At 31.6% G+C, this 22,321-nt stretch overlaps 1 protein-coding gene across 2 annotated transcripts in view; it reads left to right on the top strand.

The window, feature by feature from the left end:
• Positions 1 to 22,321, top strand: part of LOC122268286 (acetylcholinesterase-like) — a 132,215-nt gene that overhangs the window by 101,397 nt on the left and 8,497 nt on the right. For both annotated transcript variants that reach the window (XM_087157731.1, XM_087157732.1), the window contains exons 6-7: positions 4,944 to 6,057; positions 21,959 to 22,134. In XM_087157731.1, coding sequence (XP_087013857.1) covers positions 4,944 to 6,057; positions 21,959 to 22,134 — 1,290 coding nt within the window. The remainder of the gene's footprint in view (positions 1 to 4,943; positions 6,058 to 21,958; positions 22,135 to 22,321) is intronic.

The following is a 22,321-nucleotide window of genomic DNA, read 5'->3' as shown; positions in this document are numbered from 1 at the left end:
TGAAGAAGGCTAGCTTCCATAGACATTATGTAAATCCGGTTTGATGTGGTCCCTGTGTGTGAAAGAAACAACAACCTTTAGGGGCACAGCAGCAGAGCTTCTTGAAACGGCACCCACCTCTTCTCTCAATCACTACTGAAGTTGAGGAAGGGTTGAGAAGAAAAATTTTCTCTTTCCATTTGCATTTTCACACTCTTCATAAACAGTTCTGTACCATTAATTAAGTTATTTCTTTGAAAATACATTTATATCATCCATAATAATTAAATCAGCTTACACATTTTGACATAGATAGAAAGAATAAAATAGCGGTTGGTGGGAAACAGAGCACCCAACTTTGTATATATAGGGTTGTCCAACAACCAGCTTACAGGTGACGAACCTCCTAATGTTCATTTTGCTTTTTAAGCGCATGCGCTGGATCTCAGTACATATGATGCTCTCCAAAATCTGAGTAAGTTGCTCACCCTGTAAGTTGTTTTTCTGGCATAGCCTACCGTGTCCAATAGCTCCTTCGTTAGTCACATATTCGAAAAGATGGACTTCTTCTTTTTACTGTTTTTAGTCGAGGATCTAACCCTGGCCAATTCGCGCCTGTGTCAGATTCTATAACCGATGGGCTACCTCGGTCCTTTTAATGAAAGTAAACTACGGGGTCGACTTATACACTGAATGCACAGTAGATTCATAATTTAGAAGTTAAAAATTGGGGGATTTGCACAATAGTCCAGTGTATAATGTAGGGTAAACTAACCAGTGAAGGAACACTTAAGCTTCACTTGCCTTTCGAAAAATCATATTAATTTCAAAATTTGTAATTTTAGTTAAATGACAGTGTCAACATATTTGCTACTAATTACAAATTATGTAAAAAATTGTAGAGAGCTTACATAATATTGTTTTAAAGTTTTGGAGGTTCAAATAACAACAGTAAGAAGATCAAGTGAAGGAACAGCTCTTACCAGTGAAGGAACGCAAAATTTCCCAGTAAAGGAACACTTAATTTTGGTTATTTTTTAATGCCCTTTATGAATTTATATGCCATACAAATATCTAAAAAGTAAAGTGTCAACATATTAACACATACTGTTCATTCACTGGGAAATCTATGCCCAGTAAAGGAACATGCCTGTTCCTTCACTGGTTAGAAGTTGTTTTTTGTATTTTTAACATACTTTGGATGCAAAACATCACTGAAAGTACAAGAAAATTAAAGTTTTTTTTTCACTTTCATTAACTTAGAAAAAACCCATGAAAGGAGCACTTATTCCTTAACTGGTAATTTATCGTTCGGTGATCCAGTGAATAAACACGCCCTTATCTCAGTACTTGATTATGCTATGATGCTTAAAAAAATAAAACGTAACTTCAATAATTATATTTTGAATTCTCCTTTTCACAGTGAGAAAAATAAAACTATTACATGCAATTAATTCCACTTCAAACATATAAATACAGTCACTCATCTTATAATTTTTTCAAAGAAACAAGGTGTTGCAGAGATAATAACAAATTCAAAAATATTTCCAGAGAAGTCTTTTTGACCAGGCAATCCAAAACATTGCTAGATGACTTCCTATTGTTTGGCAGTAAGCTATTGTTACCAATCAATCTAAAGAAAAACTTTCAAATTCTTATTTTTAATCAATATATATGAAATCTTCCTTCACTGGGTAGTGTTCCTTCACTAGTTGGTTTACCCTATACGCTGAAAAAAAAGGGTACTTTTTAGAAAAAATAATAATTCGCCATGCATATTAGCATCGAAAAATGTCATTTCAAGTATATTTCAAACTTCCATCAAATATTCATTTATAATGTATGTCTATTTATTTGATTATTATTCATATTAGGCAAATCTTAAGTGACTGAACTTTATAGGGCTGTGCTAGAAGATTACCTGCCGTGTATAGTCATCTGCAGAGTTGCGTGCAGCTTTGAATTTCTTGATTCGACATTTGAAGATTTCAACAAAACACATAAGAACATTGTTTGATGTAGAATGTTTCGATCACGCAACCATATAGTAATGTACTTTTTTCCCCTCCAGTTCTTGATCGTCGTAAGGTGGTTTAGGGTAATGCGTTAGGGCCAAACGTTTTACCTGATGATGAGGAAGAAATCAAAGAATTATAGTTCGGAAAGAAGAAATAAATTCGACAATACTGATTTTGTCATCAAATGATTTCTTAATATAAAATTAGATGCTTAAATTAAAACGACAGGGAATGTTATTCGAAGTATAATTTTGTGCATTAAACATACAGATTTCAGTTTTCATTCTCAAATTTTCAATATTTAAAATCTACTTGAATTTTCATTTCATAGGTCTGATTTCGAAATCAGTTGGCATTATGCACAGAGCTGCAGGAGCTCAATTGGTCTTTAAATTTATGTATTATTCATTAGAAAATGCATTTAAACTTTTAACAACATAATTAAATTATGATATATCAGTAATTTTGTGCTTATATTCATTTTAACTTTTGTTAACTGCTTATTCTAATATAAAATTCTTAAGGAAAAACAATCACAAAATATATTTAAACATTCAGGTTAGGGCCTATCAGGCTTTATGACGAATCAGTCCCTGCTCATTCAGCACTTAAATCAGGGCTGTGACACTTACCCGTAGAAAGCACAATACCTCGCAATAGTACAATAGAAAGCACAATAAAAGCAATAGTACCTCGCACAATAAGTATGCTATAAGAAATAATAGATCAAATTACGGGAAAAAGTACTGGTATCTTGAGTGCAGCGTTCGTAAAATCCAAGTCATCGTAAAATCCATTTTGACAATAAAATTTTATTCTGTGTCTTTTGCAGAAGTATTTACACAATTACAGTGATTCAGTGATTTTGAAGTAAATATTGCCGTAAAAATGATGGTATAATAGACTTTTGTCCGTATGATTTTACTGTAAAAATTACTGGTACCCTGAGTATCGCGATTTGAATCGAAATTTCTTACAGTGTAGCTGTTCAAGAGAGTAGCAGTGTAAATTCGTGACAATCCCGAAACATTGGAAGTTATAAAATATTTATACTTGTAATAAATTTCCAAAATTATGTGAAATTAAATTTTAACAATTTTTGTTATAATTATGTTATAGTAAATATATATCATAATAAAAAAAGGGATACTTTCTGATTATTAGCACCTTCCGAAAATAGGGAAGGAAGGAAATAGTTTTACTACCATAAACAATTAATGTTGATTTTTTAACAGCCTAGATTCATTTCTTGGAGCTTATTAAAGTTTTTTATTTCCTATGAACTGCACAATCAGTCTTCCTGATGAGCAGACCTAGTGCGTTCTCCAGAAGTATCCACTCTTTCAGGACCACCACAATGGGTGAGATACCGTTGGCCATGGTAATTTGGACGTCTAGTTTCTACCACACTAGATGGCAGCACCGAGACTCTATTTGGATGCTAAAGTGCACTAGCTTATTAAAGTAGTAGTCTCAAATATTTTTATTTTCAGCGATGAACAGTTCTTTAAAAACAACAGTGTTTAAAATCTAAACTTTCGAATTTTTGATTTTCAGCTAGAAGACAAGAAAGTTCATATATACACTGTTGGAATTTTAATTCTAAAATTACCGTAAAATAACTAGCAGTAGTCTATCCATCCAATTAACCGTAAAGTTTACGGTATGGAACATTTTTTTATGCGTTTACGATTTTGAAACCGTTGAGAGCTGTTACGGTTCAAGAAAAAAAACATAAATACAAAACTTTTGATTTTAAATTGGGGAATGCAGGATACTGGAAATTCTTCATGTAAAAGAAAAAGAGGAAATATTGGGGTGTCAACGCTGGGACCTCAACCCCCGTTCTGCGGGTCATGTGATTGACACAGATTAGCCCTCTCGGCTATAATGTGTACTTAGCTGCTCGGGGCTAACAAGGGAAACTAGGGAAGTGTGACTCGCCAATTTTGAAATAAACTAGTGGGATGTATGCCTTATGAGGAATAATTTTAGGGAGCAACATTCGTTTCGGCTCATAGAAGGTCCTGTGAGAGATAAAAAATAATTCAATTTATAGAAAAATCAGTATTTTATTGCTTCAATGCAGACTATTAGTTATTGTAATTATCTCATACTCCAATTAATTTTGTGGTACTTTCACGTACTATAAAATGCATATTTATTGTCCAAATTATTTCGAAAATTTTATATGTCTGTAGTTTTTCAGAAAAACTTGCTAGGTTAATTTTAAAAAAAAATTTGACATCAAATCTTTTTTTCCAAAAAATTTTCCAAATTAATTAGAGTATGTAATTGCAACTCAAGTAATTAATTAATAATTAATTAAAAATCAATTAATTTATAAATTTGCTAATTTATAAATTAATAATCAATTAATTAATTATTAATTAATTTGCTAATTAATTAATTAATCAATTAATTTATTAATTTGATAATTAATTAATTAACCAATTAATTACAAATTAATTGGAGTATGAGACAATTACAATAACTAATAGTCCGCATCGAAGTAATAAAATACCAATTTTTCTATATATTGAATTATTTTTTATCTCTCACAGGACCTTCGATGGGCCGAAACGAATGTTGCCCCCTAAAATTATTCCTCATAAGGCATACATCCTACTAGCTTATTTCAAAATTGGCGAGTTACACTTCCCTAGTTTCCCTTGTAAGTGGCATCATGGCAGATGGGCCTAAATAAAAAAAACAAATAGCGGAATAATTCTGGTTGCTTAACAGCATTTGGTGAAGGCAGTTAATAAACCGTTTTTCTCTCAGTTCGAATACCATCTTATTTATTGTTATTAGACTGTTTTGTTCGAATATGGTAAAATAACATTACCTTAGGAAGGTATTTTCCTGTATACTTAATTTCTTTCTTAAACAGACTCGGGATTAAAAAAAAAAGAACTGCCCATATTAATTGTTGTTCCATTTTAGATGCTGCAGTACTGGTATGGATCTATGGTGGAGGATTCTACAGCGGAACCACCACTTTGGACGTCTATGATCCGAAAATTTTAGTATCGGAAGAAAATATCATTGTGGTGGCAATGAATTATAGGGTTGCGTCTTTAGGATTCCTCTACCTGGACAGGCCACGAGTGCCTGGAAATGCCGGACTGTTTGACCAACTGATGTCCCTGGAGTGGATACGAGACAACATTGCAGCATTTGGAGGTAACCCCCGCAACATCACACTCGTTGGTGAAAGCGCGGGTGGTGTAAGCGTCGGACTTCATCTCCTCTCTCCTTTGAGCAGAAATCTTTTTCAGCAAGCCATTTTGCAGAGTGGTGCCCCTACTTCCCCATGGGGAATTACAGAAAGACACGAGAACAAAAAAAGAGCACTCTTGCTAGCAGAGGCTGTTAAGTGTCCTCACGACGAGTCCAACATGGAGGCAGTCATAGATTGTCTGCTGAAAGTGGATCCCTTTGAGATGGTAAACAATGAATGGGGGAATTATGGGGTTGTGGAGTTTCCCTTCACCCCTATCGTCGATGGTGCTTTCCTCACTGAGCATCCCAGCCAGTCTTTTGCGACCAAGAATTTCAAAAAGACCAACATCCTGGCTGGGAGCAATACAGACGAGGGGAATTACTTCATTGTGTATTACTTGACCGATTATTTCAAGAACCAAGAAGATGTCTACATCAACAGGCAGGAATTCATCGAGTCGGTTAAGTTGTTGAATCCTTATGTCGGAGAGCTTGCGCAGGAAGCGATCGTGTTCCAATACACCGATTGGGAGAATCCTGAAGACACGATCAAGAACCGGGATGCCATCGATAAGATTGTTGGTGATTACCAGTTCATTTGCGGCGTCAATGAAATAGCCCTGAAGTATGCTGAGACTGGGAATGATGTGTACATGTACTATTTCAGTCACCGTTCCAGTGCTCACTTCTGGCCTCGGTGGACGGGTGTCATGCATGCAGATGAAATAAACTTTATCTTTGGTGAAGCTTTGAATCCAACATTTGGCTACACAAAGCAGGAAGAGCTCTTTTGTAGAAAAATCATGAGATATTGGGCGAATTTCGCAAAAACAGGGTGAGTTAACATATTTATCTTTATATTTTTTTTTATTTAATTCTTTTATCCGCATGAATTTTTTTGGCTCATCTTATGAAAAAAAAATATTTTGTTTAGTACCAGAAAAATCCATTTAAAACATTTACAAAGTAGAGAGATTTATCATTTTCGTGTAACATTCTGCACGTTTATGTAAGTTTTTTTTGTGCTCTGGGCTTTCTATATCTCAATCTCAGTCTTCTGAAGATTTCGCACAAAACATGCATAAGTGAATGTGCCGAATGCTGCGTGAAAGTGTATATCTCTATTAGCATTCCAAACGTTTATGTAAGCTTATTTTGAGCACAGTGGTTTCTACATGACAATCTCGGTCTTCTATAGAATTCGCAAAAAACATGCACAAGTGAATGTGCGGAATACTGCGTGAAAGTGATTATTCCTATTAGCATTCCCAACATTTGCAAGTTTATTTTGTTTACAACAGAAAAATCTCGATACTCTTTCTGAACTTGCGTGAAGCATACAACGTGTGAACGTGCACCATCTTGTCCTAGGCCGAGCGTAGAGAAAAAAATCACCTTTGTGAGTAAACTAACAAGCATTTGTGCGAAAAGCAAACTGAAAAAGACTTCCACAGTAAGCCCCATGACAAGATATTTCTAATACATAATTCTACCACTGGAAAAATTTTATATACCCGTGTTAGGTGCTAGTACGGAGTAGTATACAAATCTACGAGCTATCACCAGGATAAGAACCTGCGTCGCCTCATTAACCCTTTCCAATACAGTAAATTTCGTTTGAAAACTTGAGTTAGGCAGAAACTTGCAGAACAAGTGTGACCTTAGACAGTATCCAGTAAAAAAATGATATTCAAATATCACGAAACTTTCTTCGTTTTTGACGAAATCGGTTCCTGGTATATGATAAAGGAAGAAATTTTCTCAAAATGCCGAAATGACTATCGTCACTTCCTCGAGGAAACGAAACTAATTTCATTATTATATTTTTTTACAAAAAAAAGAAAGAAAGAAGGAAAGAAAACCTTAAAGTGGGCACCATATAAAATTTAACCTAAGGAATGTGCATTGTGAGACTCAATAAGTAAGAATAAAACAGAAGTTATTTTTCGCGCTGACGAGATTTACAACAGTTCGAATGGAGTAAGATTTTAATCTATCTTTTAATTAAGTTTTTACATATAAAATGTTTTTTTCTAATATTATTTATTACTTACAAATGTGTTAAATAGTGTTTTATACTTTTGGTTTTTAAGTTACAGGGTAACAAAAAAGTATAGGGATCACTTTTGTGGTTATCTACCACTAAAGTTTTAAAACCTTTTTACATATATAGCACACTAATCTAAAGCTCTGCTATTAGACTTTCAATTGCAATGCTATTCCATAAAATCACAAAAATACCTTTGAAGAAATTTGACAAAAAGCTAATTGGTCAAGTAAAAGCATTTTTAGAACTTCGATGGAGCCACAGGATTATACAAACCCATTTTAAAAAGAAAGGTATTGGGATTTCACTCAGCCATGTCAGTCGCATCAAGAATTCAAAACTCGGATTGATGCAAAATAATGCAAAACCAAAAAGAAGTGGACGGCCAAGCAAATTGAAGAAATCAGATTTGCAGAAACTTGATAAGATGACATCAAAACCGGATCCACCAACACAGGCAAGCATGGCTAAAGCTCTTAACGTGAGTCAGCAAGTTGCAAGCTATCAACTAAAACAAAAGTTGAAGAAAAAATGCCATAAAAAACCTAAATGTCATCATTTAAAAGAGAGATCGGTGCAGATTAGGAGGCAACGTTCATGGCCCCTCTACAAGCTTCTCCGTAAGGACAGATGGCGAAAGATCATCACAACTGATGAAGCTTGGATCTATCTATCTGATACCAATGCTAAATCTAAAGTTAAATATCTTAGCCGTGGGCAGAACAGGCGAGACTTGACACCATCAACCACGGTGCCTCATCCCAAAGGCGTAATGGTTTGGATGGGCTTATCCACCCATGGTGTGACCAAACCTCGGTTTGAGAAACCTGGAGCCAAAATAAATTCTGAGTATAACATACAGAAGATATTAAAACCCTTTCTTAATTATGATTACTGCAGATTGTACCCTAATGGTGATGCTGTGTTCCATCAGGACTCTGCCCCATCGCATGCATCTAAGGTCACCCAGAAATTCCTAACAGATCAGCAAGTGCAATTCCTGAGACCAGAACAATGAATTCCAAACAGTCCTGATGCTTCACCATGAGACTATTTCCTATGGGGACATCTGAAAAACAAACTGAATAAGCGAAGAGTTTCTACATTGAGAAGATTTCAAACAGCTATTAGAGAAGAGGTGAAGAAAATCCCGCAGGAAATATATTTGCGGGCTTTAAAATCATGATCGAAGCGTTGTAGACAAATCTATTATGCCGGAGGTCGACATATTGAGAAGCATCGCTGAATTTATGTAATAAATTTTGGAAATAAAAACATTCAAAAATGATCCCTATATTTTTTTGTTACCCTGTATATTTACCTCAGAAGAAGTTGATTTTGTGTTCAAACTTTAAATTATTTTTACCCATAAAATTATTGACATGAAAATTTGTCTAATTTTACCCATACATAATGTTGATTTTATTCACACTCACATTAAATACTTGTATTGAGTTCTCCATACCTGACAATTACAATAAATAACGATGGTACTTAATTTCGCGTCCAATAATACTTTCAGAAGTTTGGTGCTTATTTCATTGTCTAAGGATGCGAACGAATTGATGACGTCTCATTTGCACAATCGATTAATCCTTTTTTTAACACCCAAATGTAGATACTTTTGTACTCTTTTCGATTGTTGCATATCGGACAAAAGACCTGACACCATCATTTTCTCTCGGCAATCGACCCCTTCATTCGGCATCCCGTTGCCATGACAAATGACTCCTGGTTGACAAATAACGACATTAAGTCCACCTATTGATTCCCTAAGAGAAAAATTCCGGTCATTGAATCTCGATCAGGCATTTCGTGGAAGTGATGAAAGATATAATTTCTTCCATCTCATTTCTTCTTATTTCGCTGAGACCATTGAATCAAATAAATGGCTGGTTCTTAACTGGAAGTATTAGAGTTAATTTTCTGGAGAGTTAGATCAAAGCTAAGTAACATGACGCTTCACAGTACACTAACGTGTTTAAAATATTTACTTAATATTAAGTAAATATCTGTAAAATATTTAGCAGTACAAAAATTAGTTTGGAGCCGTGAGAATTAAGTATTTTATTCTGAACTTTATTTTTTTCCCGCTAAACAAAAATTATTTTTAAATTTAGCTCTCTTTTGAAATTGTTTATTTATTGCAGTTATTATAGCTCACACTGGTATTTATTGCAGTCGCTAATATTAATTTAATGTAAGTTATCAAAAGTTAAGTAAGGTTTATTTAAGTTAAGTATTATTTAAACACTGCAAAATGTGTTTTATTAACCTGGATTATGTTTTATTTTTCTACCAGAAATGTTATTACGATTCAGTATGGTAATTTTACCAGAGTTTTTTTTCTCCGTGTACAAATTTTCAATTTTTTAAATAAAAGAAATTGCAAACCTGTTAACATGTTGAACAGTATAAATTTTAATGTTCACATAAATTTATAAATTTTATTCAACTTTGATGTGTATATTAATCGTGTTGGATTTTTTCATTAACTAGCCTGAACATTACTTAACTAGCTAAAACCATAAAATGTATTTAGTGAAAAAATACTTAACATTTAAAGAGTTATCATTTAGATAAAAATGACTTAAATAAGTCTTTTATGCATAAAAGAGATAACGAACTTGATGGAAGGCATTGAGTTATCATTTTGAAGAATAAGTTTCACTTCGCTATTAGATAAGCTTAGAAATAAGTAGACTTGTTATCAATACTGCTTGTTGATAACTAGTCTATTATTATCAAAATAAGGTACATAAGAATGATTTTAACAGATTGTGCTCTGAATCCTTGTGATAAGTTGCATTGTCAGTTAAATTATTTTTAGAAAAAATAGGTTATGTAATTAAATTAATTAAATCTAAAAATTTTTAAAAGTGTATTTTAATCAATGAATGAAATAAAAATTAATCCTTTACGGTAATGAATCTACTGGTAGTCAACAGTTCTTTATTATACCAGTCGTATGTTAGCTTTCCTCTATCACGACAATGAACTATACTGATCTTATGGTATACCTTAAGATGATAGTCTTTGCTAATAAATTCAAAATAATATTTTAAAAACCGTCTTTAAATGTAAGTGTTTTTCTTAGAAAAAATATCAATAATTTTTTCTTCATTGATCACATTCTGTTCATCCAACAAAATATAATTCTGACCAAAATGACAACTATATATAAACTTAGATATTCAAACAAACATTTAAGGCAGGAAAAAGTAATAAAAAGCAATAAAATAAAAGATATGTGTGTTTGTAAGACAGCGCTTCGTCAGGGGACACACTGCCCTTTGATTTATTTTTTAATTGTTAATTTACTTCTTTGTCTCTTTTGTTTTTGTAAATTGGATTCATTTTCTGATTAGATAACTATATATAAATTTAATACGGCTACAAAGGGTGAAAGAATCGATAAATGAAAAAAATATGTAATATCTAACTTATAACATTTATAATATTCTGATGATTCAAATATGGTGCATAAATGATCACGATTGATTAAATTTAATTCGAAACATATTTTTACTGACCGAAATTTATTATTACATTTTTGCACAAAAAATTCTAGGTTTTTTATGTACTATAACTCTCAATCTTTCAAGAACATTTTATTCATAGCTATTAAATGACGCCATATAAACTGTATAAGAATTCACACAGGAAGTTTTTTTTGAAGGCAATATAGTGCAATTTTCCATTTTAATCATAATGTATTGCTGAAATTTTAGCAGGGTGTTAAATTAAATTGTGTTAGCTTTAAGGAGGGATCATAGCATCTTGCAGTCAAATCTAGTTTTGTATTTCTTATTTCTTAATAATGATTTTGATATTTAAATTTTATTTTGTATTAAAATAAAAGAAATAAAGGAGATGTAAAGTCCAGGCGTGGGGGAGTTTGAGCCTGGAATAAAACACAAAAATACATTTAGTTTAAGGATTTTAAAATTCATGCAAGACTTCATATAACGAGTTGTAGCTGTGAGATACAACGCACCCGATTATTTGTAACGCGCCAGACGGAGTGTTATAATATGGTTCAACTTAGAATATTAAAATAGCATCATCCAGTTTAAATAGTATTATAGTTTGACAATTCCAAAATTATTAGTTGTATAATAACATAATTATAATTGACATTTTTTTCTGCTTTACTAAAAAAATATGTAAAATTTCGATATGCAATGAAATATTCGGAAACAGAAATAAAAGCTTAAAATTACAATAAAATGTGGTTTGATAATATATGATAATTTAATAAATGTGACAAAATTTGATAATTTTATCATGATATCTAAGAGCGTATAATAAAGGGTTTAATTTACTTAACAGCTTTGTAATTTTTTACTAACTGTGTGGTAATAAAGGCTTTAATTTTGAAAACCAGAACTTCTAGGAAACCGTTACCATATGAACGGAAAACTTACCAAATAAATGGTTTAAATACTGTATATTTAGGTTTTATTACCCAGAAGTATGCTTTTTTTTACCAGTAATATCATGCCCATAAGGTACGGTAATTTTTTACCAGAATTACAATTATGAATAAACAATATGAAACACTATAACGAACAGTGATTGTTATCATTAAGTCGTTAATACTCCACGTCCTTTCGTTTTTTTTAAACATAATTTTTTACCAGAATTGCAATTCTGAATTCACTAAAACACTGTAACGAAGAGTGATTGTTATCATCAAGTCGTTAATGCTCAACGTCTTTTCTTCCTTTAGACTTAATTTTTACCAGAATTACAATTCTGAATTCACTAAAACACTGTAACGAAGAGTGATTGTTATCATTAAGTCGTTAATGCTCAACGTCTTTTCTTCCTTTAGACTTAATTTTTATCAGAATTGCAATTCTGAATTCACTAAAACACTGTAACGAAGAGTGATTGTTATCATTAAGTCGTTAATGCTCAACGTCTTTTCTTCCTTTAGACTTAATTTTTATCAGAATTGCAATTCTGAATTCAATAAAACACTGTAACGAAGAGTGGTAGTTATCATTAAGTCGTTAATGCTCTACTTCTTTTCTTCCTTTAGACTTAATTTTTACCAGAATTACAATTCTGAATTCACTAAAACACTGCAACGAAGAGTGATAGTTATCATTAAGTCGTTAATGCTCTACGTCTTTTCTTCCTTTAGACTTAATTTTATCAGAATTACAATTCTGAATTCATTAAAACACTGTAACGAAGAATGATTGTTATCAGTAAGTTGTTAATGCTCTACGTCTTTTAGACTTAATTTTTACCAGAATTTACAATTCTGAATTTATAATATGAAATATTGTAACAAACAGTAATGGTTATCATTAAGCCGTTAATGCTCAACGTTTTTTCTTAAAAGCATATTTAAAAATGCGTAATTAGCTAACGGATATTACATCCGATTTAAATTATTTGCATTTCTTTTAAATTTTTTCAGAAGCAAAACGTACCAAGAGCTTTGCTGCTCCAGTTTACCAGTAAAATTGCATTACTAAATACCGTTTATTTAAAATTCGTAGCACGTATTGAATTTCCCATTAACTTTCTTTCCCCTCTTCTTCTTTTCTCATTAACAGTGAAAAAAAAAAGCACAAGTGTCCGATAAATGTTAATCTGATTGGCAACCACAAACCTAAGCAAATTTTGAGATCGATACTGCTATTTTTAGCGACTGTCCTCGGTCCTTGGCCCGATCAGAAAATCTGCTATACCTGGCCGCTAAAATAAATAGCTGCATCCTATTCCCTTTTCACAATCCGGAGCATACACACCTCTCCCCCCCCCACACTCCTTTACCACATACTAGGGAAAACAACTGGTTCGTTTACCCTCATCCCTTTCCCTCTTTTATGTTAACTCCCTGGTGTACGATCGATTTCCAGTTTGCTTTGGGGTGGGTAAAGACATAAAAGTACATCATTTACCGAGAACAATACTTTATCTTCTGTTAAGTCTAAAGGTTGGGTTCTCTATTAAAAAGTATAGAAAGGAAAAAGCAAAAAAATTCGATAGGTTGTCATGTCAAATTTGTTTTCGTCCTGGTATTGTTCCTGGTTTGATAGACATTTGAATTAGGTTTATCGTGTGTCATCTACTTAAGTTGGGAATTTAAAGGGAAATTTTAAGATTCATGGTAACTTTTTAACTTTTGCAATTCGTAGTTGATTGGTTATTTATTTAATAATAAAATTATTAATTTCGATTGGTTGGTATAGTACATATTAGAAAAACACATCAGAGTGTAAGCAATTCTGAATTAAATTACGGTAAAAAGTGAAGGCATTCAGAGTGCTAGTATTATTTACCGTGAATTCCGTTTTTACCAGAACATGTTACGGAACAAAAACAATCTGAAATATCGTAATTTTTACAGTAATAATTAACATAAAATTCCTGACTCACTTCTATTAGATAAAAATTACTGTAAAAATTACGGTAAAAATGGATATTACAGTAAAATGGATTTTACGGATGATGCACCCAAAGTGCCAGTATTTTATACTGTAATTTGATCCAGAATTTTTTACAGTGTATAAAACAAGTTAGAGACTGATTCATGTTAAACCAAATAACCTTAATGCCACATGAATTAAAAATTGGTCTCCTGATTTTTTTTTTCAAATTTGTTATTGGCTCTCGAAGTAGTAGGTTATCATTCAAATTTGAAATTTTTCATTTGCAATGTAATATGAATTTAAAAAGAGAAATGAATTTAGAAGGAGAAAAAATTATTGTTAGTCTCGTTAATTTTTGTAGCTTCTAATATTGTACTTGTTTCATGGGTATTTAATTTAGGTCGAATATAAGTATTTATTCAGAGTGAAATTTATAAAGAAAAATAAATCAAGACACTTTTCAACTATTGCACGTATTTTTTATTCAAGGGTTAATCTATATCACTAAAATTAGGAGTAAGTTGATATTAAAAAAATGCAAAATGAAAGGAAACTGTTGATTTCAGGATAACTCTTTTTTTTATAACCCTTTTTTTCACAGAGAAAAAAATTCTGGTAAAATTACCGTACAGGATGTTAAAGTAATTTTCTGGCCAAGTAAACTGTAATCTTAGTAAAAAAAAAATCAAAATATATGGTATTTAAACAATTCATTTGGTAATTTTTCCGTTCATTAGGTAATGGTTTACCGGAAACTCTGGTTTAAAAATTATAGTATTAATTACGAAACATTTGATAAAGAATACAAAATTGGAAATAAAATTTTACCGAGCTAACGTTTTTTTTTATGCCTTTCTCTAAGTTATCATGATGAAATTGTTAAATCTTACTATGATTAACAAATTTTATCTCATAAATCCCTATTTTGTTGTTAATTTTACCAAAATCATTACTAAAGCGCCTCGGTAAAAATTACCGAGCTTTTTCGTGTTCACATGGAGCCAAAAACACAATAAATTTTACCATATTCTGGTAGTTTTGAGTATACTTTTTACTCACGGTTTGTTAAAATCAGCACGTACTTTCGTTTTATGAGAAGATAATCGTTTTAGAGCCTAACTGAATAAACCTATAATTTGATTACCGCTTAGATATTACCATAGCTGAATGGTGGTATACTGTGGTAAACTGTCATAACAAAGATTCTAATCTGAACTGTTAGTTAGAAAAGCCATTAAGCTATCAGATTCCTATCATTTTATGCGATCGTTCAGTCCGTTTTCGCAATTTTGTCAACTAAATGTCTACTAAGTTGGAAATTCTAGAGCATAATGAAGGATATTTGTTGAAATCTTAATACCATGCCCATCTAAACCATATTATCGTGCAAATTAAGCCATCTTAAACTACACTGAGAAAAAAAGCAAGACCAAAGCTACCAGAATATGGTTAAATTAACTGCGTTCTATGGGAACACCAAAAAGCATTGTAATTTTGGCCAAAACGCTTTGGTAATGATTTTGATAAAATTAGGAAATAAATAATGTTTTATGATCTTAGTTAAAATTTGGTAAATGCGATAAAATTTGGCAATTTTATTGTATCGCGAGTACAAATCAGTTCGGTCCGTTTTTTATTGGTCAAAAATGCATTTATTTCAAAACAAAATGAATGAACATATTAATCAAAGTATTGTTCATCGCTGGCTACTATTTTTTCCTACCTCTCAGGCAATTTTCGAATTTCATCACGAAAAAATGTCTTGTCTTTTGAGGCGATCCAAGTTAGGAGCCAACTTTCGATTTCTGCAAAAGAAGTGAACCGGTGACCTGCCAAATCGTGTTGCTTCCGTCGGAACAACCAGTAATCAGAAGGAGCAACGTCCGACGAATATGGGGGTGCGGTAAAATATCCCACTTGAGCGTTTCCAAGTAATTTTTTACGACTTTTGCGGCATGAGGTCGAGCGTTATCTTGCGGAAGAAAACTTTTTTATGTCTTTGCTCGTATTCCGACCGTTTTTCTCGTAATGCACGGCTCAAACGAATTTATTGTAGCCTATACCGATCGCCCGTCATGGAATCACCAAGTTGTAGCAGCTCGTAGTATATAACATCATTCACCATTCTTGAAATGTCGAAGCCATTCTCTACATCAGTTGAACCATTGTCACCATAAACTTCTACAAGCATTCGATGCGCTTCAGCTGCTCTTGTCTTCCAAATAAGGCAGAAACATGTGACTAAGCTTAGTTACCACAAAATTTGACACATTCAACAAAGTAACAAACAAGATTTTTGCATGAAACTTAAGCGATATAAACTGAATATTATTCACAGATGTCTAACCTCTCTGAAACCACCAAAACCAGCTATTATTATGAATCATTCATAACAGCCAGAGCCATCTTTTGAAAACGGACCGAACTATTTTGTACTCCCAATTATACCGTACTAAAAATTCGGTAAAATTTACTTTTCAGTTTTGTATATTGTATATAAACGTGTTTTAATAAGAGCTTTAATTTTGAATATCATTATTTCCGGCAACCATTTGAAAAGGGAATTACCGAGTGAAAGGATTATTTGATACATATTGATTTTAGTATATATTGATCGTATATTTTGATTTTAGTGGCAGGGTTATGTTTTTTCCTCACCAAAATTGTGTTTTTCAAACAGAGTGGTAAATTTTGCGAGAAATTTTTTACCGTGTACATTTTACACGATTTAATATTTCAATTTTAAAATATCAAGATGTTAAATCGAAATAAATTTTACACTATAATACACTCTATAACAAAAAAATCGACGCAATAAGAAGGATTTGTCCGATTGAAACGAAAATTGGTGGATAGGAAGACAATGTACAGAATAGTAAATGGTTAAAGTTTCAGAACAATTGAATAATTTATTGCAGAGTTACAGTAACAAGTTCAATAAGGTGTTGACCCGCCTCTAGCCAGGATACAAGCTGCCACACGGCGTGGCATAGACCGATAAAGCTCCCGGATGGTCTCTTGCGGTATTTCCTGCCAAATTCGATCAAATTGTCGAACGAGGTCATCAACATTCCGCGCCAGATGCAATTGCCTTCCCATCATATCCCAGACATGCTCGATGGGAGAGAGATCTGGTGATCTGGCAGGCCAAGGAAGATTTTGACAAGCTTGCAGACAGTTAATAGCAACGCGTGCCGTAAGTGGTCTGGCATTGTCCTACTGAAAAGTCAGCCCAGAGCGCTGCAAAAGGAACGATAGCAAAACAGGTCTTAGGATGTCGTCGACGTACCACTGTGCAGTAAGTGTACCTCTAATGAGGACCAAAGGGGTCCGGCTGTCAAAGGAAATGGCACCCCAGACCATAATGCCTTGTTGAAGGCCGGTGTGGCGTGCAATAGTGAAGGCAGGATCCCCCATGTGCCCTGTGCGTCTCCAAACACGTCTTCGATGATCGTCAGGACACAATTGAAGCGGGATTTGCCTCTAAAAACTATACGTCCCCAGTCGCCATCATTCCAGCCATATCTGTTCAAAACATTCATGCATACGAAATTTCAAAGCAATCGGGTGATTGCTTCTTGGTGCGTCGATTTTTTTGCTATAGAGTGGGTATTTCAATTTTAACAGTAAAACTACTTCAATTTAACGCATCTTTAAATTTGCACGATATTAAGATTCAATGCACCTATACAGGTTCAAGTTTGGGCTAATTTTTTTACAGCGTTGAACAACATCCGAATGACTCTTTTAGATGAAGTTTTTACAGAAGTAATTTACATCGCTATAAAAGTAAATGCGAGTCTTCATTTTTACACGTACTTATTAGCCAATTTTCTTAACTAAAACGCAGACCCATTTTTCACATGTAATATATCATATTCTCATCATTTGGAGGATTCTAGTTAACTATCAATTAAAATGATTTATAACATATTTCAAAAGAAAGGGAGAATAATATCATCGTTCAAAAAAAGTGATTTCAGTAATTTTTAGTCAGAAACCACGATGATCAGCGAGCCACGCCTTTGAAAGTGATGAAAGAGAAAAAAAATATATATTTGAATAGCTAATGTCCTGAGAAATAACAGATGGTTTCAAAAAATGAAAAATGGCTCTACTCTCGTCCTGGCAATTCCGAAGAATTGCTGAATTTGAAATCGACATATTTTCTCCTTCATTTAGGCTCTTTTGTATGCTCCGAATTTCGAATATTTGTTTTTTGGAGTATGGGAATTTTTAGCACAAGACCATGCTTCGGTAAAAAAGTGATTCATATTCATCTTATGATGAGAACAAGAAGTTTTATTCGAGCATCAGAAACTTTTCTTGTCAAGAGGGGGGAAAAGTTATTTACTTATTTGCATTTAAATTTCAAACAAGGGTGGATTTGTTTTGCTTTCATCATGGTGTTTTTTTTCTACGTGAAAAGTTAGATAAAAAAAAATAAGGGTATAATTAACAATGGTTTAAAGTTATAACCAATCATTTTTCAAGTTATGTGTGTGAACAATTTATTTTAATAAATACGCGTAAAAAATCACTATAAAACTGCACCTGTATTCTTTAGTATTTTTTGCATTGTTTGTTTTAAGGTAAATAGTTAACAAAAAAGGTGGTATTTGCAGTTGGATTTTTTAAATAAAATCAACTAGACGCCTTTGGCGTCTTGCTTCTTCTCCATTTTTTTCCTGATCGTTTCAAATAAGTAGGCTAGATTTATTTTGTAACAATGAATAAAAAGTCATTTTTACAGACTAAAAATCAACGAAAATTGCTTCGTTTAAAAAAGATCTATTCAGACAAATATTTTTAGAAAGTTCTCTTATTGAAATAAATATTTTCTACACTAACAATTATTAAATAAATTTTCAATAAAAAAAGTAATTTATGGACAATTAACAGGAATTGTTTCATTAAAAAATTCCTTTATAGCTAAGGAACTTTTCATGCTCTCCCTTTCAATTTTGATGTTGTTAAAAGCCTTCCTCTAAGGTTAATTTCTTTTTTATGGCATTAAACTGGTTCTACAATCAAATTGAGGAGCAGTTTAACTGCATTGGATTAAAGTACATGCATTCGATCAATTGCATTGGATTAAAGTGTCTGCGTGTGTGCAACCCATGAAATATTTGGGCTGATCAGCTTCCCCAATAAGCCATTAAATTTGAATATATTTGTTATTATTTTTAACCAACAAGGATTCAATTTAAAAATCATGATAAAAAAGTTTCATTTTCAATGTGACAAAACAATTCATAATAACTTGCAATGCTTTTTTAATTTTTTTTTCTTTTTTTTTTTCTTTTTTACTGAGTTCACATTTTAATCGACCACTTTCCTTGGATATCTGGGTTAAGTTAATTTTTTTCCAGTGAATTGTATCCAGTAAGCCTCTCTCAACAGATCTTCCGCATGAAGTGTGCTGATCAAAATTTTATCCTTTTCACTAATATAAACGTATCGCTGTTTTCAGTACATATCTTAACTCTTTCAGAATTTCAGTACGTTAATCACTTTATTTTCTCTATTTGTTTAAATTTTTTTTAAGAAATATGCTTGAAAAAAATAATTAAAATTAGATGTTTCACTGAGAGTGAAAGCATGGACAAAACTACCAGAATATGGTAAATTTTTCAGTGTTTCTGGCTCAATGGGAGCATCAAAAAGCCCGCTAACTTTTACTGAAGCGCTTCTGTAATAATTTTTGTAAAATTAGCAATAAATTAAGAGTTTTATAATATGGGATAAGATTTGGTAATTTTATCATGATACCTTAGAACAAGGCCATTTATTCGGTTACCACGCTTCACTTTTCAATTTTGTATTTTTTACTAAACTAGTAAAAACTGTCATTTTAATAAACCAGAATTTCCTGTTAACTTTTACCGAGGGAATGGCAAAATGACCTAATTAACGGTTTAAATACCGCATATTTTGGTTCTGTTAATCAGAATTTTATAATGCAATCATACAGTACAGTAATTTTACCAGAAATTTTACCAGAATGTTTTTTAATAATGTTCTAACGTTTTTGAAGAGATTCGATCAAATAATTATACATAAATTACAGTTTGAACTTTATTTTCGCGATTTTTTTGAAAAAAGATACAAAAAAGCATTGTTTGTAAATTGAACTGATGCTTTTTTTAAGTTTATCTTCTTTAGTTTTATAACACAGTGCCTCGTAAAAATATACCATACATAATGCTTATGCTTGTCGGATCAAAATTCAGACGCTCTTTTTCATACATAACCGAGAATAATATCGAAATTTCAAAACAATCTTAATATAATTCTTTTTCAAATGTCTTTTTGAAATAAATATCCTATTAATAGCTTCTCTGAAAAGAGGTTGAATTGAGGGTTTCTATGAATTGATATGGAAGGCATCAATGAATGGAGGGGGATATTATTAGATATTTTGAAAACGAAGCCAGACAAAATTAACTAGTTAACTGTAAGGACTACCATTAACTTTTCGATTGCTCGTAAACAACCTATGGCAAATTTACTAAAGAACAGCATTAATTATAAGCAACTGAATATAATAGCAATATTTTAAATAGTTAAATTAATGCTAAAATATTAAAATATAAATGTAATAATATTGATAACTTTTTTTTACCAATTTAAAATTGTATTCATCTCTTATTTAATTCATATTTTGTGGTAGTTAAGTAAATAGCAATCTAAGGAAAATTTTTAATTATTTTTTAAAGCATCGTATCAAGACTTAAAAATAAGTAAATCTTCCGATAATTTTCAGTTTCAATAAATATTTTGATTTTTAAATTATATTACCTTGCTCTCAGTTAAAAAAGTACTTAATGAACCTAGATCCCTATAATTTTTTTCTATATAAATTATATTATTGAAGAAAATTTTGTATTTAACCTATTCAAGACCAGTTTTTTTCGATAAAAAGACAAATTATGAGTTTAATAGGTCAAATAAGGTATAAATAAACTTATTCTTCCAAAATTAAATAAAAAAATAAAAAACTATTTAGACAATTAAGGGTCAGCTGGGCCATATGTGTCCCACTAGGTTATTAGACCGGACACACGTGTCCCAGTTATGTTTCTGTCTGGTCTGCGAGTTATATATGTCACGGTGGCGCCAAAACGGTTAACATTTAAACAATAATTATATCCTTTTCACTAACTAAGCAGTAAAAAAAAATTCCCGAATCAAATTTCGGCACAAAGTTCAGAGTGCTGGTATTTTATACCATAAAATCCATTTTTACCAGAACATGTTACGAAGCAAAAAAAAAAAATTGATATATCGTAATTTTTACAGTAACAATTATCGTGAAATCACTCGAATAAGTAAACATTTCTGTAAACATTACTTTATACTATTTTACGGTAAAAATGGATTTTACAGATGATGCATCTAAAGTGCCGGCACATCATAACATAATTTGATCAGGAATTTTATAAATTTATACCAGCCTGAAAGTGAAATTCTAAAGACAAGTAATTTTAATAACAATCCGCGCAATATTTTTTTTTTCTTCAGGAAATATATTTTTGTAATTTGTTGAAAAACTTTACGAAAGTGATTCGATTGTCGATTCGATAAATGATTTTTTTTGTTCCAGATTTTTTACTTTGCCTACTTATCATTTCTTAAATTTATAACGATATTGATTCAAGTAAATGTTTAAAATATTTGTTCAATATATATATATATATATATATATATATATATATATATATATATATATATATATATATATATATATATATATATATATATATATATATATATATATATATATATATATATATATATATATATATATATATATATATATATATATATATATATATATATATATATATATATATATATATATATATATATATATATATATATATATATGAAAAATCGGAAAAAGAAAAATAATAATAAAAATAATAAACGAATCCGAAGAAAAAATCAGAAAAAGGAAAATATTTATTAATAAATGTCCGGAAAAAAAAATTAATTTTCCGGATTTTTATAAATTTTCGGAATTTCTTTTGGAAATTTTTTTCCGGATTTTTTTATTATTTTATTTTTTCCATTTTTCATTGTTCTGTACTTTTCCATGCTTTCTCTATATTTTGAACTTGTTTTATAAGTTCTATTTACTTGCAGCTTATGCGCAGTAAATAAAACTTATTGTTTTTCTTAATTTTCTTTGTTTTTTGTCCTTTTTGAATTTATCTATCATGTATATATAGAAATAATTTGCAAATAAAATATGTTTTTAAATATACACTTCTTTTGTATACTCTTTTCTATAGGAATCCTAGTCTTAGGCCAGATGGCGAATATGAATCTACTTACTGGCCTGTCCACACAGCAACAGGTCGTGAATACTTAACGTTAGCTGTCAATTCTAGCGAAATAGGTAGAGCCCGTCGGGCGAAAGAGTGTGCCTTTTGGTACGAGTATTTGCCCAAACTAGTGTCCTACACAGGTATAAACTCCATTTCCTTTTTTTAAGAAAAACTTTTTATAAATTTGATCAAATTATTTCTTATTTCAATTTTTGTCTTCATGTCTGGTATTTTTTATGTTTTTTGCGCAGCTATGGACTGAATGCTCAGAATTATTTTGAAAATTTTTTTTCGTTTCGATAGCTCGAGGCAATGTTAAGGATTGCT

The sequence above is a fragment of the Parasteatoda tepidariorum genome, chromosome 2 (genome assembly GCF_982258835.1).
Source record: "Parasteatoda tepidariorum strain Cologne lab strain chromosome 2, Ptep-v5.0, whole genome shotgun sequence".
NCBI lineage: Eukaryota > Metazoa > Arthropoda > Arachnida > Araneae > Theridiidae > Parasteatoda > Parasteatoda tepidariorum.
Note: the sequence above shows the minus strand (reverse complement) of the source record. Positions and strands in the feature narration are given on the sequence as shown.